This window comes from Castor canadensis, chromosome 7, assembly GCF_047511655.1.
Source record: "Castor canadensis chromosome 7, mCasCan1.hap1v2, whole genome shotgun sequence".
Lineage (NCBI taxonomy): Eukaryota > Metazoa > Chordata > Mammalia > Rodentia > Castoridae > Castor > Castor canadensis.
The window spans coordinates 112,312,703-112,331,994 of record NC_133392.1 but is presented as its reverse complement, the minus strand read 5'-3'; the positions used below and the strand labels follow the sequence as shown (position 1 = coordinate 112,331,994).

Here is a 19,292-nt window from a genome sequence, read left to right as displayed (position 1 = left end):
AAAAAAAAGTTTTACCTTTTATCACATTTAATATTTTATTCAAATTATTATAGTGCATATTTAGCGAAAGTATCAGCTGGCCACAATGGCTGACAACTCAGGAGGCAAAAGTAGGAAAATTGGGTCTGAGGCCAGCCCTGGAAAAATGGGAGACCCTATCCAAAAAATAACTAAAGCAGAAAAAGGCTTGGGGGCATGGTTCAAGTGGTAGAGCGCTTGTGAGAGCTCTGAGTTCAAACCCCAGTACCACCACCACCAAAGAAAGTATCAACATTCACTAGAATCTTTCTTTTTTTACTATTTAACACATTTTCCAAATATATCATCTTCATTTTCATCTAGGGCATTGAAATAACAGCAAATTTTGAATCCATGCTCTCACTCAAAATTTCATCCTTACCTCAAGCTCTCATTTGTATAGCATTAGGATTTTTGGAAGTCCCTCTTATCTGCTTATATCATTGTTTTCTGCAGGGTGATGGCTCACTCTCATTTAGTGACGTGTTTTTTTAAAGGCCTGTTTAAGACAATAATCAATGCTTACATTTGAAGGACACGCACCCTCTTACTAAGCCTGGGTTAAATTTCCTAGTTTCCTTCTTTTTGTTTCCCCTTACTTGCTTATTATTGCTGTTCTCTTCAATAAAAAGAATTTTTTTTCAATTTCCCCAAATAAAGGCTACCTAAATTATCAGCCTATGTTAATATATAAACTTTTAAGACTATAGATAAAATAACCAAATGTATATTTATAGTATTTACTTTGTATATTGACCATTCATATTTTAAAACCGTACAATGTTAATTTTCTGGCCTATTCTCACATCTAAGGATAAGGTTATAGAATGTATAGTTAAAGATTGTTTAAGCCCCAGTGGATGTTGCTCAAGAGTATTTTATTTTCCTTAAGTAGTTATCTTTCCTTGCTTGGGTCATTGACGCTTTTCCTCCCTCCCAGTGATGATAGTTCATACTCACACTATCAGGATGGGCCTGCATCTTTATTGGCCCACCTCTCATTACTAATGGACCCCCAAGGTGATAATTTGTTATCTAGTACAGGTCACGTATCCCTTATCCAAAATGCTTGAGATCAGAATGATTAGGGTTTTGAGATATTTATATATTCTTCAAGGAGTATGTTGGGGATGAGACCCACATCTAAAAGCAAAGTTCATTTGTGTCTCCTGCATACTTTACACATGTAGCCAGTAGGTGTTTGTCTACAGTGCTTTTAGTGTTATTGCCCTGCCTAGCAAGCATGAGGCCCTGTGTTCAAACCCAAATACTGCCCCCCAAAAAAAGCAAAACAAGTGTTATTGCATTTTTGTTTTAAACCCCTATGCTAGGTCAGGTGTGGAATTTTCCACTTATTGTGTCATGTGGTACTCGAAAAGTTTTGGATTTTGGAGCATTTTGGATTTAGTATTTTCAAATGAGGAGATTCTTAACCTGTAATACTATCTAATACTGCAAGCCCTGAGAGAATTTTGAAAGCACATTCAAATGTCTAACAAATGCGTAATTCGCAGTTCCTGCTTTAGAGAGGCCCCTCTAGAAGGGTGGAGAGACGTCATTTGTGCCTTGCTTGCAGGACCCATTTTGGGCTACAGATGTGGCTGTGTTTGTGTAGTACAGCACTACGTGAATGCTTCAAAAATTGTCATTCTCCACCACCTTCATATGTCCTTTTAGTTTAAGAGTGAGACTTAAAGGTTTGTAGGTCTAGTTTTTTGTAAGTGTGGTAAAACACATAACCTTCAATCTACCATTTAAATCATGCTTAGGTGTGCAGTTCAGTGGTATTAAATACACTTGTTGTGTGCCCCATCAGTCTTCACACGTTTTTTATCTCCCATCACTGGAACACTATACCACTGAACAATAACCTCCTCTCCCCGTCCCCGGTTACCAGCCACCATTCTATTTTCTATTTACGAATTTGAGTACTTGTTAGAAGTGGAATCAGGCAATATTTATTATTATGTGTCTGCTTACCTCATTTAACACAATGTCTTCAAAGTTCATCCACGTTGTACTATTTATTAAAACTTCCTTTTTGGAGCCCAGTAATTCCCCCTTGTATGTATATGTTAGAAGGAAAAAAACCAAACATTTCCTCTGCTTTCTGGTTCATGCCTGGGAGAGTGCAAATTAAAGTGACAAAAGGCATTAACAAGAGGAAAAGGAATGGTTTCTATGGAAAGAACAAAAAGGTTTTTTTTCTGTTTGTTTAGGAAAGACAGTGGGTTTTCAGAAGAACAAATGATCAATCTTTCTACTCTTCAAGAGAGGTTTCATAGTAGGCTTACTCTTCTTGGTAGTGGACCGGACCTCGGACCTCTTTGACATTTGACAGTCTCATTTCCCACAGTTGCTGCTTTTAATCATACAAGGGAAGCTCTAAGAGGGCTTCTCTTTGCATTTTTTGAATCTTAAATATCTTTAGCGTAAAATCATCCATACCGACTGCGGGATTCCAAGAGGGCCCTGCACACATGCCATTTTTTGCTTTCCATTCTTTGGTGGTGGATATTTGGATATTTGGGTTCCTTCTACCTTTGATCTTTGTGGATGCTGCTGTGAACCTCAGTAGATACAGAACTGCTTTCAGTTCCTTTTGGTTGTCAGTCTAAGTAACAATCAGAAATTCTTCAGAGAATAATGGTACAGATTTGGGAATGACAGCATTTCAGTGGGATTACATGTGCCATACTAAATACTGGGCATGTCCAAGGAGGTTGAGGCAAGGGGAAGTTTTTAAAAAGGGAGAAATTAGCATGATCTACTTGAATATAAAGTTCATTGAAGACATGAGGCAGAGGCTGGCTGAGCTTACTGGTGGAAGTGCCCTTGCTAGGCCTTGAATGGTAAATGTTGATTGGATCCAGAGAGGCCTAGGGGATTGGATGTGTCTGAGAAGGAATGTAGCTAATACAAGAACTTTGTCTAAGTTGTTGCAGCCTTAAAGAACTTAAACTTTGTAACTGAAATCTGTGCCTATCTGTAAGGCTTGCAAAGCATGAGGTGCAGCTAGAGTGAGAAGAATTCTCTTTTGTACCCTTGGAAGCTTCTTGAGAAAGACCTCATTCTCAGATAGGCAGGCATGAGTCCTCCCCCTCTTAACTTTCCAGCTCCATTTTTGTCTGGGTCTGACAAGAACTATTTCACCTTGGTATCATCTACTTTCACAGGGTATTTACAGAGAGGTGCAATTGCCAGAACATATGATAATTCCTTATTTATTTTTGAGGAAACACCATACTGTTTTTCATAGCAGCTGTACTACATTGCATTCCCACCAGTCATGCACAGTTTCCAGTTTCTCCTCATCCTCTTTGCTCTAGGTTTTGTGTGTAAGAGAGAGAGAGAGAGAGAGAGAGAGAGAGGGAGGGAGAGAGAGAGATTGTGAAGTACTGTCTCATTGAGATTTGGTTTTTTTCTTTTTGGTGATACTAGAAGTTGAACTAAGAGACTTGCACTTGCCAGGTAGGCACTCTTAACTTCAGACAGACCCCCAGCCCTTTTTGCTTTAGGTATTTCTAGAATAGGGTATTGCATCTCCCCCTCCAGCCAGGATCCTCCTGTTTACACGTCTTGCAGATTGAGGGTGACAGATGTTTGACACCACATCCAGCTGTTGTTTAAGATGGGATCTCCCTGACTTTTTGCCCAAACTGACATTTACTTCACTTCTCCTGATCTCAGCTTCCTGAGTAGCAAGGATTACAGATGTGAGACAGTATTTGGTATACCAGTTCATAAGATCTGATCATAATTCTACAAAAAGTGAATCACTGTAAAATATATACTTCATATATTCTGAACAAAAATTTAAAAATCCTAATAAAATGATGAAAATTTATGTTGTATATCTTAGCTGAGCTGCTATAACAAAAATACCACAAACTGGGTAGTTTATAAATAAAATGTACTTATTTCTCACATTTCTGGAGACCAGGAAATCCAAGGTCAAGGTGCTGATAGTTCTCTGTTTGGGAAGGGCCTGATTTTTGTTTAATAAATATAACTTTGTAACAGTGTGCTCACATGGTAGAAGGGCCAAAGAGTCACTCTCTGGCCTCTTTTTATAAGGGCACTGATCTAGTTCATGAGGACAGAGCCCTTGACCTAATCACCTCAGAAGAGGCCCTACCTCCTAATACCTCCTCCTTGGGGCAATAAGGGCTGAAAAACTCCATTTCTATCCTGGCAGAGTCCTAGAATTAAATCGACATGAGATAGATTAACAGTAAAAAAGCATACAAATTAATTTCACAAATTTTATGTGACATAGGAGTCCTCATAAAAAATAAAGACCCAAAGAGCAATTAGAATGAGTTATGTACTGGATTGGAGAAGAATAATACAGTGTGCAAGTGTAACTAAAGTTTAGAAGTCTTAAGAGATGTTATCCTAATGAGGTCTGTAAGGTGTTCTGTGTTTCACCTTCTCATCCTTCAAGCTAAGGATGCTGACCTTGCTTTTTCTTGTGTAGGGAGCATGTCTTTCATACAGGAAATAGGATTTCATCTTCCTCTCTTAAACAGAGGAGGGTCCAAGTGATCTTTTTGCACCTGCTGTGTTTCAAGTGCCTTTAACTTAGCAGTTGATATGTCATAATAGCATATTTAACCCTTTCAAGGATTTGAATTTCAGCATATGAATTTTAGAAGGACACAAACATTTTAGCATTCTGACAGTTTTTGAACTTTAGAAAACCATAAAAGACATGTGTGTAAGAAGAAAAGAGGAAAGTGCACTGTGTTTTCAACAAATTTTTGTTGTTGTTGTTGTTTGTTTTGATGTTTAGAGACAGGGAACTTATGTAGCCCAGGGTGGCCTCAAACACAGTCCTGTTGCCTTAGCCACTGAGCACTGGATTACAGGCATGTACTACTTCCATGCCCAGCTTCTACAATGTTTAGCTGTAGGCTTTAAGTTTGGGTCATCATCAGGCAGGTAAGAGTGATAGGAAGAGCAAGGCGACATGGTGGCACACTGGTAATCCTAACACTCAGGAGGATGAAACGAGGATTTTGAGTTCCAGGCCAGCCTGGGCTATATAGGAAAACCCTGTTACAAAATAAAAACAAACTGTACAAGCAAAAAAGAATGCTTAGCAATATGAAAATTTACTGTGTCTTTTTGGGATCTGCAGTGGAGCTGTTTACGGTCTGGGTATCAGCAACAACTGACCTCAGCTGCTGTGGTCAACCGTCTGCTCTTCTTCCTTGTATATATTTATTTCAATCCACGTATGTTCTGCAACAACGTTTGTATTAAAAATCTAGTGTTTGGCTAGGGCAGATTTTACTAGTATGAACTCTTGGAGATATTAAGTTCCCAGCAGGATAAACTAGCATGTAAGGATGCCTGTTTGCAGGGCCAGTGCTCAGCTATCACTGTTATCTGATTTGAACACATTACATTGTTCCAACTTGTTTCGTAAAGGAGGAATGCATTTCTATTTTTTCTCCCTTTCAAGATGGAAGAAACCTTTGGCTATGATTCCTTACCACCTGTACCTTCTGCTGAAGAAAACAGTCAACATGGGAGATTTGATGATCTAGAGAATCTCAATTCATTGGCAAAAGGCAGCCTGGATTTAGGTTTGTGATTTTTGTTTCTTACAACACAAGTTTGACTATTTGCAATCTTTCTGTTTTATATTGTGTATAGTGAGTTTCACTGTCACATTTTCATTCGTTCAGATGCTTTGAATTTAAATCTGCTTGTCAATTGTCTGCTTCAGAACACCTGGAAGAACAACTGTGTTCAGATTTCAACAGAGAAATGTCAGATTCTGTTTTCTGGGAGGGCTAATTTTGGTTTTTATTAGCAGTATGGATTAAAACATGAACTGGTACCTTACATTGAAATAAGTCTACTACTGTATGTTAAAAATCTCTGATGCTTTTAAATGGTATTGTTAGCTCATTGAATGGCACTGTTAAATATTAATAAAGAGAGGCATATTAGAACATTCATGAAACATTTTCATAGCCAGACATTATAGTCAGTTTTAGTTCATTAATAGCTTAGTTTCCGTCAAGAAATTCTAAAAATATCATGCCTCTCCTTGTCTCCCCTGATGTAAACTCCTATATACTTTTAAAAACTTGACTTTAAGAAATAACTTTTCTGCATTCAGCACTGAACTCCTGAGTGTCATTGTGATATTAACATCCCTGTATAAGACTGGTGAGTTCTTTCCTAGCCCCGGGCTTTGTGGAGCCACTGGTGAAGATTTACACTCTCTCTTCTGCTGTGAATCTACTTACAGAGAAGCCCTCCATGTGCATTTCTCCTGATGTACTTGAGATGTCGTTGTGGGGGTAGAGAGAGTACTTTCGAAAGATCGATGTGAGATCAGGATTCTGTTGAGTAAAAACTGCAGAACAGAATCCTAGTGGTACAGATTGGAGGCATCTATGGTTGGATAACACTCGTCAGTTCCTTGTGGGTCAGAACAGTGCACGGGTAGTTGCTTTTGAATGCCTATGATTAAATGAGTCTATGAATTTTTTAAGATTATGGCTGAGAGAAAATGGGACTTTTTTTTTGCCCCCAAGCTTTCCAGGTACACTGCTTTTTAAAATTCACATTTCTATAGTTTGCTGAATATTAAGAACTTGTTCATGATTTATAACAAAATGAATGCACAGACTGAGCCTGTTTGATTACCATCGATACTGGGCAGCAGTCTTGGACTTCCTCGGACCAGATCATTCTTGTGTAGAGTGGGGAACTGCTCTGTACATTCCAGGATGTGCAGCTATTTCCCTGGCCTCTACCCTGGAATGTTGGTGATGCTCACTCTTCTAGTCTTGACCAAAATCACAATATCTTTGGACATTGCCAGATGTCTCCCTGTGGGCACAACTGCCCTTGGTTGCGAACCACAGCCTTGTGCCCTCAGGATTGAAAGGAGTTGACTAGATATATATGGATGAGTGCCAGGGAGTGAACTTGGGTAGAAGACAGGGAAGGGATGATGTTCTCATGGGATGGTCCAGTCCTCCCACCCCAAGCCCTGCTCGTTGTGTCATCTAAATGACTTCGGAGTTACTGTCTATGCTTTCTACTGCCTGTGTTAGCTTCCTATGGCTGCTGTAACAAATCACCACACTCTCGATGGCTTAAAACAATAGATATAATCTCTTTCAGTGTTCTGGGGGCCAGAAGTCCCACATCAGTCTCATAAGCCATTCTGATGGCTCTAGGGAAGAGTCTAGTCTTTGCTCTTTCAGCTTTTGGTGGCTCCATATGGCAGTATCACTTCACTTTCTGCCTTTGTCTTCACTTGGCCTCCTTTTTTACCCATCTGTGGTGTCTTCTCCTCTTCAGTCTCTTATAAGGTCACCTGTCATTGGATTTGGAGTCACTTGAGTAATCCAGGATGTTCTCACCTCAAGAGCTCTACCTTATTTGCATCTGCAAAAACTCTTTTCTCAAATAAGTTACATTTGTAGGTTCTGGAACATGGACATATCTTTTTTGGGGGGGTAGGGGACACCGTTCAACCACTACATTGCCTTAGTCTGTTACTTTGCAAGACCCTATGTTAAGTTTATTGTTTGAGGTATAACTTTAGGAATATACTAAATTTATGTATCTTAGACTGTCCCCACTAGAAAAGCATTCATAACCACATGCTTTCAGAGAAAGATTTTGAGAACCTCCAACATGCATGCTATGTGGAGGACATGAGTAGATTCATGCCATCCATGGTTGATGCAGATTTCAGTGGCATGCATATTGAGTTAACTCTACTCTGCTTCTCATTTTCTTCCTGAGATTCCTGTCCAGCAAACAACAGGCTCTGTTTCAATCTAGGCCCTCTGTGCTGAGCTATTAACCTGCCATGTCACCAAGCAAGCCTCAGCTTCTCCATTTTCTCAATTATAAAATGAAGAATTATGACCAGGTGCTGAGACCCCTTTCAAGTCTTTAGCTAGTTCACTCTATTACTTGTGCTTTTTTTTTTTGGCCAGGGTTTGGAGGGTAGGGGAAGGAGTAGGATGGGACTGGGGTTTGAACTCAATGCTTCACACTTGCAAAGCAGGTGCTCTACCACTTGAGCCATACCTCTAGTCCTCCACTCTATTACGAACAGGCAGTCTGAGATTTATCTATAGTACAATTACTTTAAAAATCATTTTTGAGAACATAAGTATAATAGGCTGCTGTTGACCCTGTAGTTAATAAAAAATGAGGTATCCTTGAGTAAGGCTATAGCTCAGTGATAGAGTGCATGCTAGATTTCAGCCCCAGCCCCATCAGAACTGAACAACAATCACAACAAAACCCAAAACCAACAAAATGATGTATCCTGAAGGAACTTATATTGTCCATGGGCTATGAGCCTGTGAATGAGCGTGACTAACAATGTAAGGCACACAATAAATTCCAAATGAGGAATATACTTAGTGCTACAAGATTTTGGGCAGAAGTAGCTCCATTTCCCTGTTTCCAACTTCCCTGTCCTGAATGGGTCTGTCATTGGCCTCCAGAGTCAGTGCACATGCTGTAAACTGAGCTTCTGAAGGACTTCTGTAGCCATAGTACACTGAAGAAGTATTTGTTAAGTGAGAGCATGACATACTGCTCATGTGTGGTTATTCAATACCAACATCATCTCACTACTTTTGGTTTTTGTTTTTTTTTTTTCAGTTGCTACATTATACAATCACACAATCTCCTCTCTATTCGGATTCTGTTTGCCTTTTGTTGATGCCATTCTGTTCTTGGTACCACACCAAGTATAAACTTTTTTAAAGTTTCCCCATTCCTCTGCTGTGAGCATTAACTTCCATCCATCCAGGCGCATATTTCTTTTTTAACTTCCCTGTTTTTCTAACCTCTGTGCCCCTGTTATGTCTGTTACCTAATGACTGCAGTGGCCTTCCAGGATGTGATTTGTTTTATGGGCTCGTGGGTGCTGGGAAGCACTCGGTGACCAGCTCTGTAGAGTGTGTGTTAAGAGGTGAGAGATGTGAGCCTGAGCAGCAACTAGGGTCTAGTGACGAGTCAGTGGGCAAAGGACTCGGGCAGCCTCTGTGTGCAGCAGGAATGAGAAGTGGTACACACTACAGTAACCTGTGCAGCCTATGGTGTGACTTAACAGACTACTTTTTACCATCAGAGCTGCACAGGAAGAAGCTCTGCAGACAGAATCAGTTCCTGTTCTCCCAACTCTGTTTGTCCCCATTCCTGTCCAAGTCCTGCTCCCACATCTAGGTCCCCTTCTCGTCAGTGAAGAGGCACAGATAGCCAAAGCTGGAGCAGCTGGGCAATGCTTTGACTATTTTGTAGGAATGTGGGCCCCAGCAGATGGAGCGAAGGTATTTGGGAATGGCAAAGTCAGTTGGGACTTCTTTTAGTGCTCCCTGCTCACAGGAAGGACTTCAGTTTTAGGATTTTTCTTTTTTCTCTCTGCGTTGTTTGGTTTAGTTTGGTTTGAAGGGCACCTGTGCTGTGTCGCATTCTTCTGCTTGTCACATTGCTGAGCTGTAGTGATTTTTGTGGTGACAAATCAAAACACCATTTAAGCTCTGTGCTTTTCAAACCAGTCTGCCTCCTCACACTGTTTACTCTACACAGCACACTTAGAGATTTGAGCAGGACGGGTTCCCCAGGTCCCTGACTGCTCTATTTAAAATAGCCGTTTCTCCTTCTGGAACTTAGCGCCTCTGATGTCATTCAGAGTGTTCAGTCTGTCCGTCCACACTAGCATGTGGCTCCCAGTGGTAGGAACTTTGTTAGCTTTGTGCACCCGAGTACCTGAGAGTTCCTGGCAGTGGAGGGTGCTTCCTGAACACTCATCGAGCAAACGTTTAAAAGCAAATGAACAACAACCACATTAATGTTGGATGTACCGAAAGCTTTGTCTTTCTTTCTTTTTTCTTTTTTCTTTTTTTTTTTTTTTGTAGTTTTAGTGTCTTCCTCTATGAGCCATAGAAGTAATACTTCATGTTTTTGGTCTTCTCACATTTGTTTGATGGGGAATAAAATAAAGTGTAGAAGTTACTTACATTAAACCATTTTTTCTTTTAGTTCAGGTTCCCTGCCAGAAAGATTTAAAAACTTACAAGAAGTGTACAAATAATAGATGTCTGTAATCTTGATAAGAGTATGCATTTTTTCTTATCGTTTGAATAAATGCTATATTATTTATTGTCTCCCATTCTTGTAAAACAGTGTTTCATCATCTTTCATATGCTTGAGCTTCTAGCCAACACTTTGATTATGAAATTTGTGATATTTTAAAATTTCTTCCTACCAGGAACATCATTTTAAAGAAATATATTGCAGGGAAAAACTGTTTTTAATCTATGGTTCATGGAACCTGTAGGTTGCCCCCATTATCTCTGGGAGAGACTCCTGCCCTGCCAAGTCCAGGGTTCTTTCCAGGCACTAAGGCGCTCCATAGCTGGGCCTCCTGGACCTCTCCCTTGCCTTGTATATCATTGTGCACTGAGCTGTGCACACTCAGCTCTGAACCATGCTACTTTTCTGTCTGTAATTACTCTGTGTTCACTGACAGTGTTTTACATTGCACATGCTCTGTGAAATGGACTGTGTGATGCAAGGACCCAGTATCCATTCTAATGATAACATTAGCTCTGAAGTTTTGATTTGCTTTCTTCTTAGGCAAACAGTATCTTCTCCCATTTTAACTAAAAACTCATTTTTGATTTATTAAACAGGTATTTACTCATTCAAAGGTACTTGTTAGTTGCTTTCTATGTAGGTTCCATGTGGGTTGTGAGGATGGAGCAGTGAACAAAACATAGTCAGCTCTTGTGGAGCCCATGTCCTAATGGTAGCTAGTGCTGCTATGTCCTACTTAGCAAGTCCTAATGCTGTGGTACGGATGAGGAGGGAAAGTAAGGCACTGAGGGGGATATGGAGTATTTGAGGTGGGTTTCTATTTAATAGGGGTGGCATGACTAGGCTGTTTTAGTAGGAGGACATTTGACTGAGAATTGAGTGAAATGTGAGCCCCTTATAAAGATATTTCAGGTAGGACTAAGAGGTAAGATAATGCAGATAAACACAAAATAGACATAAAAATTGTCTATAAGGACATGGTTTGGTTGTTATCTTTTCAAATGAGAAAACTCCCTGTCTACCCTCGTAACTTGCCTGTCAGCTTCCTTCCTCATCCCACATCTTTTCTTTCTAAGCAGTAAAACTATTAAAATGCAGCGTAATGCCCTCTCCATAGATAATCATTGTGTTGAACCCTGTGCATTATCTGCATGACTGTGTGTCATGACTATACCTGGGCATACATGTACACATGTCCATATGTTGTATGTTTATTGTACATAGTATGTCAGCACATGATCTACTGTGGTGAAACCAGACTGTCCCCCTCCAAGGTTATTTGAACTAATGGAAAGACAAAAATCATAGCTTTTCTAATTTTTTATATTAATATGAAAATCCTACAACATACTACCTAAATCTAGGGAAGAATACAAGAAGTAAAGCCCACAGCTGTCTTCCTCCTTCCACCAGTGCCTCTCAAGCTTACTACATGAACCCTCTTAAGTAGAAATAAGAATTAATAAAAATTTGGCAAAAAATGCTATAAATAGTTAAATAAATTATGACACTCTATATACCTTACGTGCCAGGTAAAAATTGGCAAAATTCCTTAACCTGAGTGTCTTCATCCATAAAAAACAGTTGATAGTATTTTTTTCTTTCTACTCACAGTTTGATGTGAGAATTAAATGTGTTAACAGATGTAAAATGATTCTGAAATTTATAAACAAAGCCTTTTTAAAATTTAAGCATTCTTATTTGATTATTTGCTTTTCCATGGAGAGATTTTTTTTTTCTTTTTTTACTTAGTTAATTGTCAGAGAACCTATAATTGGAAGAGCCTAGGTTGATAAAAGGAGAATGTGCAGTAAGATTAGAAAACTATCATAAAAGGAATTCTTTTGATAAAATAATAATGTTGCTAAAATGTCATTTTTTTCAGTAAGCCATACTTAAACAGTAACCTCTCTGCTGAGCAATCCCATCCCCCTTCCTGGCTTCATTTTTCACTGTAGTACTTACCACCATCCAACATTAAGTCTTTCACTTACTTGCTTTAATATTATCAGTCTTCTGCTTAGAAGGCTGCCTGCCCATAGTGGGCGCTGTTTGTTGAGTGGCTAAAGGAAGAATGACTGTGAATTTGCTCTTCAGGCATGATGACTCCAAATGATGTCCCAGGTGCCAGCATGCTTGTTGACCTTCCTGCTGTGGCTGAAAGGGAACAAGAAGATTTGCCTTTATACCAGCTCCCCAGGACCCGCGGTATTTCAGAGGCCTCAGCATACGTGGGGATGTCGTCTTCTAGATATGCCACTGGTGTATGGTATGGTATCATTTCTCTGTTTTCACCTTATAAAATAGGCTTCTGTTTTTTTGCTTTTTGCACAATTTTGGTGGATCATTTGGTAAATACAGAAAATATTATGACTAAATCTACTATATCAGACAATTACTATGTTAATGTCATTGGACCATGCATACACGTTTATGTTATTGTGCACAAAATGGATGACATAGAGAATTTGCTTAGAGAATAGGGGGTTAATTTAGAGCTTGTGTTAACAACTCAGGCAAATGTACTTGAGGACGAATTGAGGGGTGGATTTAAGACTTAGAGAATCTATAGGAAGGGTGACTAAACATGTTACGAATAGGATGACTCCTGCTTCTAGAGCAGGAAACTAGATGGATAACAGGATGGTAAGTCTTTGATAAAAGATTATAGGAGCCAGGTGCCAGTGGCTCATGCCTGTAATGCCAGCTGATCAGGAGGATTGGGGTTTGAAGCCAGTCTCAGCAAATAGCTCTCGAGATCCTAGCTCAAAAAAACCCATCACAACAAAGGGCTGGCAGAGTGGCTCAAGGTATTAGCCCTAAGTTCAAACCCCAGTACCGCCCAAAAAAAAGGAACAAAAACAGCTTGGAAGGGAAAGTCATGATGAGTTCATTTTAGGACATGTTGAATGTTGAAATCCCCATAGAACCAGAAAATGAAGTGGAATCCATTAGATATGTGAGTCTGAAGATTAATGTTGAAGTCTGTTCTAGCATGTATCATTGGGAGCAAGATCAAGTGTAGATAAAACTCCAGGATTTAAATGGTCACCCAGGGGAAGCTCAAACAGTAAGAAGAGCATAGGGCCAAGATTGGTGCCCTGTGAAAGAGCAGTGTTTAAGGCATGGTTGGAGGAAGAGTCGAGTGGGATGAATGAAAGGTAGAAGGAAATTGATGAACTAGAGTTTGAATTGGAAACCAAAAGAAGAGAGCATTTTTAACAAAAAGATCACCACAGGCTGTGATCATAAAGCTACAGAGAGGTCAAAGTAGATAAGACAAAGGAGTTTTCATGAAGCTTGGCCACATAAATGCCATTAGTAAGCACAGAGCATTTTCAGTAAAGTGGACTACTCAGACAGTAATGGGTTGAGAATTGAAGAAAAAGTCAGAAATTGTACACTGTAAGAACAGACTAGTGTTGAGAATCCAGGTTATGAAAAGAGGCTAATACTGCATATTGACCCAGGTAACTCCAAGGTATCATCGTATCAAGGAAAGGGGTAAGTGTTACATATATATAACTACATACATAAATATGCACATACATCACTGCATACACATTTAATTATGTATTATGTATAGATTATGTATGACCACATTCATATGTGTATGAAAAAACTCTAGAGAATTTTATTTGCTTGCTAGACAATGTAGCAAAGGAATATGTAGAGACTAGGAAGAGGGTGGGGAGGGCGCAGTTAAAACAGTCTTGAAGATTTTTCTAGGAAGGGAGGACATTGCACACCTAGAGAGATTAGCTTTTGAGAGTTAGATAGGTGCATTAGATAAGAGAAAGCTCACCTTCTCCACTGAGACAAGTGCCAAGAATAAAAAGAAGTACAAAAGCCAGTACCTTTTATAGCTTGGGGCAGGAATCCAAGGTGATTATTGTCCAATGACCCATGATTTTTTCTTCTGACACTCAAGAGTGAGGTTATTTACTCAGAGTGATGGAGTGCTAGGAAAGTGGTGTTAAAAGGAGATGTACAGGGATAGAGACTAGCTTTTGAAGCTAGGGTAGGAGGAGTTAAAAAAATTCTTACTCCCCGGGGAGTGACAGAATGAGCACCACTCATCTGAGTATGAAATCCTTGGCAGGATCCAGAGATATTGAAGTGCAGGTTCTAAGACAGTGCAGTGAGAGGGGAGGGCTAGAATAGTTTGCTTACAGACCAAGGAGATGGCATAGAGTATGACAGATAGCGTGCAGGGTGGGCCTTGGGGTAGAGGTATGGCCATCAAGGGAAGCATGTTGGAAGGAAAAGCTTACAAGGTGTAACATCGTGAATTGCTGTTATGCTGGCATATGAAATGTCTCATATTAGATGGTGGGCATTTCTCTGTTCTGCAGCTTGTACCCTTTGCCCAGAGTTATACATAAAAGCTTCATAAAAAACTTTCCAGAGCAGGAGGGGATGGGCACAGGTAGGCCCAACCATTGGAAGAACTGGTGGCTTTTTCACTCAACGGAACCAGACCAATGTCAGAGGAGAGTCGCTGCCAGGCCCTGTGTTCTGGGCAGCTCCTGAGGACCACATAGAGATAAATAAGCAATGATTCTTTCCTTAGGAGACATACCCCTAGGTGGAAGAGTTGGGAACATATTTTATGACTTTTTAATACAGCCAAATTGCTTTCCACATGAGATACCTTTGAATTTTAAGTTTGTCTTGTGCTTAGTGTTGCAAGTTGAATCTGCTAGAAGAAATCAGAAGTGGGGCTGCTACTCTAACCTGTGGAATTATAACTGTAGAACTGGTAAAGATCTAAGTACACGTCTAAGCCCACCCCACTGCCTTGCATAGAAGAGGAAGTGCAAACTGAGTTGTGTCTCATTCAATTCTCCCAGCCTCTGAGAGGGAAGATGTGCTTTACTCCCACCAGCTTCTCCTCAAGTGAGCACTTGGACAGGCTGAGTTCTTAACGCAGGCACAGGCATTTAAAGATCCAAACTAACTTGTGTCTTTGGAGATCTGTCTTATATTTGAAATTCTTTCTTGGCTTACTGTCAGAGATTTATGATGTATTTAAATCTCAGTGGTTTTGAAAGCGTTCCTGTAAATCATATTCCCCTCTTTTCACCTTTAAAGGCATGCCTCCAGTAGTTAGGTTCTGAGGTATTTATTGCCACTCATGAGCCTTCCTGAGTTTGGAAGTTTATCTTTAAGGCTGTTGGGGTATCCTGTTGTGCTGAGTGACACTTTATAGAGTTTCTTCTTTGCATGAATTTTTTGTAGACCCCTCACAGATGTCTATGAGCACACACATGTGCTCACATGTGCTGAAGATAAGGAGTTAATGACTGTGTTGTTTAGTGTACACTGTGTTTTTGCATCAAGCTGACCTCTCCTTTCCTTTGGAGGCTGTACTGGTATTAAGGTATCAAAGGTACCTTGAAAGTAGAGATCTTTAGACAGACAGTGTGGAAAGGAAGACTGTAGAGAGAATCCAGGTAAACATATTTGAAATATCCTCTCTTTTCTTAAGGTCAGTGAGATCATGTCTTCTGAACTCACCCAGTTTCCATCTTTTTCTTCCTCATCTCTGCCATCTGCTGTTAAGGACATATGGGTACCCATAGTGCTGGACAAGGGCATTTCACTGACTAAGAGGAGGTCTTCAGTGTGAATATATTGTGGACACTGTTCAAATCTTCCTCTGTTATAGTTATGTGACACTGAGGTTTCCCTGTAATGCTGTTTACCAGCAGAACCTGGGTGACCGAAGCCGTAAAAAGATAAGGGGACTACTGAGTCCTGCTCAGTAGCCACTTTAATGAAGTATACATTGCTTTTTATAAACTCCTTTTACACAGAGAGCATTTGGTCAGAAAAAGCATGCCAAGTATTACACGTCAAGGTTACATTAGTACAGGGAAATTAACTCCTTGTTATGTCTCTTTTAAAGTGGGAACAGAGAAGCAGGAGAAGCACATGGTCAGCATAACTTTCTTATTTACATCTGAAGGACACGAAGCCATCTGGGAACCTTGAATACTGTTTTTCTGGATGTCTGGCTTTCTCACAAGGCCAGATGCCAACTCACACAGGCAAGGTCCCACTGCTGGTTCCGACATTTCCCTATGCCTGTATTTCCTCATAGGTTAAGTAACAATGCATATAAAGGATTTACATTATTTTATTTGTCAACTATACATCAGTAAAGTCAGGGGAAGTGATATAATAATGCCTTGCTCACAGTGAATGTTTAATAAAAGATTGGCAGTGATGGTGGTAGCAGTGGCAATGACAATGATCAGTGTATGGGCAAGATGGGTTCTCTGGGTAACATCCATTGTTGCTGAATTTAATGATAGGATAAAACCATAGTAAGGGAAGCAAATGTCAGAGGCTAATGCGGGGAGGATAATGAACTTGAGGCAAAAGACCTGTATTTAAAAAACCAAACCCCATGTTGTAGGTAAAAGAGGATGTAAATGAACAGAAATGGTTTTAGGCTTTGGGAACTTTGTTATGAATAGTGGGAGGTAAAATAGGAGGCAGGGTGCCATGATTGGGGAAGGATTAAAGGAGTTAATGTTGTATTTTAAGTCCCTAAATAGAGGGCCTGGAATTTAGCACCTTCTAAATAAATGGTGGATATCTAATAGGTTTGCCTTTGAGTTAAACTGCCAAAAGTTATGTGTAATTTAGCAGAGAATGAATTTATGTATTTGAGAGAGGGTTACCCTTAAGTAACCTTGGAGTTGAAAGAAAAAAGGGAAAGGTGAAAATTGGGGGCCTGTCTCAGTGGTAGCTTGTGTGCTTAGCATGTTTGGGGCACTGGGTTTAGTTCTCTAACACACACACACACACACACAAAACGAGGACAGAAGAGGTTACTGGCAAGAGTATGGGATACATGACACTTTCCTGTTTTACAATATTGCCACAGCTGTGACCCAAACTACAAGTGACGTATGAAAATTTAAGACAGGAAGTATACAGAAATATTCTAATGCCTTTGAAAATGAAGTTAGATGTTTGATTACTAATCCAGACTGTACAGAAAGCCAAGAGAGAAGTCAAGTTAACCCAAGCAATTTATCATGTATGGCTTGGACTTTTGTTTCTTAACAAAACAAACACAATTTTACTCATTAATGAAACGTACTTTTTGTGGTACTGGGATTTGAACTCTGGACCTCACACTTGCTAGGCAGGTGCTTTTCTACTTGAGCAATTCAGACAGCCCTGTTTTGTGTTGGGAATTTTTGAGATAGGGTCTCACGAATTATTTGCCCAAGGCTGGCTTTGAATAACAGTCCTCCTGATCTCTGTCTCCTGAGTAGCTAGGATTACAGGTGTGAGCCACTGGCACCCAACAGTTGAAATGCACTTATTTTAAGGTATGCTTTGCTGCATTTTGATAAATGTACATTCATGTTGCCCACACCCCAATGAAGATAGGAAGCATTTCTGTCATCCAGAAGTTCCCCTCTGTCCCTTTTTAGTGTCTTACACCAGGCCTCCACTAATCTGATTTCTAATGCTGTAATTTAATTTTCCCCATGCTGGAATGCACATAAATGTGGTCATACAGTAGCTGTTGTTTGTGTCTGCTTTTTTACTGCAACACAGTGTGTGTGTCATTCTAAACATTAATGTAAGGCAATGTTGAATTCTTACATACTGGTGTCACATAATGATTTGCTTCGCATCTTTAAAGTTATAGTGCAGCACCTGTGTAAGTAACTGCACTAATTTGGAAAACACTAGTGCCCACGTTTTCTGCTTCCAAATGCTTATATCTCTGTGACATGTTGCAGAAAACTGCCATGTGAAATCGGTATTAAAAGGGGACAAAGAAATATTGAAATCATGTAGTCACAATCAGAGCTCTATCTGCTTCCACCATTTCTGAGCACTGAGCTTTTTTGACCTGCATATGACTTAGTAAGTAGAAATTTTATATGATAAAAAGTACTATTAAGAGGAAAGATCACCTTGGCTATCTGGAGTCATCTGATTTTTGTGTGATGTTGAAACTTTTATTTGCAGAAAGATCGTATGTCATGGTCATGGATTAGCATTAATGTCTACTTGTTCACTAATGGAGTATTCCATCTTTTCCTTCACAGAATGATAACTTTGGGCATTTGTTATAAAGGCTGAAATAAAAAAGCATTGTATCTATTTGATGGTTAGTTCCTTTGGAGGAAAAATTGGTCATAAAACTGGTTGAAAAAAAAACCTGGTTGAATGTAGGGTTTTTTTTTTTGAGACTTAGCTTTTTTAGAACAGTTTTAGGTTCATAGCAAAATTGAGAGGAAGGTACAGAGATTTCCCACATACCCCCTTACCTACACACGTACAGCCTCCCCCATTATCAATATCACCTACTAGAACGGTATGTTCGTTACAATTGATGAACCTGGATGAACACCCTGAGTTCATAGTGTACATTGGGGTTCGCTCTTGGTGTTGTATGTTGTGCATATTTAAAGAATTCAATTATTTTAGGGTTTGCAAGTCTGGCTGAGCTATTTCTCATGGTTAATTACAATGGAATTTATAAAATTTGAGGTTGGAAATCACTTGTTAATATTTCAAATGTGCTTCTATAAATTTACATCTTAATACAGTGCAGTAAAAGTATTTTACTTTCACTGTTAAGTTCTATTTTGGGTTAAAAGATATGTACATTCATCAAGGTAAAGTGACTGCATTAGTTGACATAGTTGCTGAAACTACTGCATGGATAGGTTTCACAAGTTTTATCCTTTGTTAGGTATGAAATAATCTGAAAAAAATCTGTATACCAACTCCCTGAAGAAAGGCAATATGCTATGAAAAAAAAATCAGTGTCTTCCATCAGAATAATCCTTTTGTTGCATACTTTATCTAAGAAAACAATTTTTCATTGTTTTCTAAAACAGACATTAGCTCCCCTACTGTGATGTTTCATGTGAGAGCCAGTAGTTTAGGAAACTTTGTTTTCATTATTTTAATTAGAAAAACAAGTTGCCCATACTACTTGTTAAAGTGTGGTTGCCCTTCTATTGCAGTTTTATTGGTTGTACTGGGGTTTGAACTCAGGGCCTTGTGCTTGCTAGGCAGATGATCTGTTTGAGCTATGCCCCCCCCCCCCCAGATCTTTTTTATTTGAAGGATTTAATTCATGTAGTGATAGTATAAATGTGCCATAGTAAAAATACTTATTTTTCCCCTTT

General features: G+C 39.5%; 1 protein-coding gene across 19 annotated transcripts in view; it reads left to right on the top strand.

Annotated features, from left to right (window-relative positions):
- Patj (PATJ crumbs cell polarity complex component) overlaps positions 1–19,292 on the top strand; it is a 353,456-nt gene that overhangs the window by 102,542 nt on the left and 231,622 nt on the right. For all 19 annotated transcript variants that reach the window (XR_012449877.1, XR_012449876.1, XM_074079945.1 and 16 more), the window contains 2 exons: positions 5,489–5,612; positions 12,214–12,385. Coding sequence is in view for 17 of the 19 variants with exons in the window: in XM_074079945.1 (XP_073936046.1) it covers positions 5,489–5,612; positions 12,214–12,385 (296 nt within the window). In the remaining 2 variants the exon portion in view is untranslated. Of the gene's footprint in view, positions 1–5,488; positions 5,613–12,213; positions 12,386–19,292 lie in introns of those variants that run through there.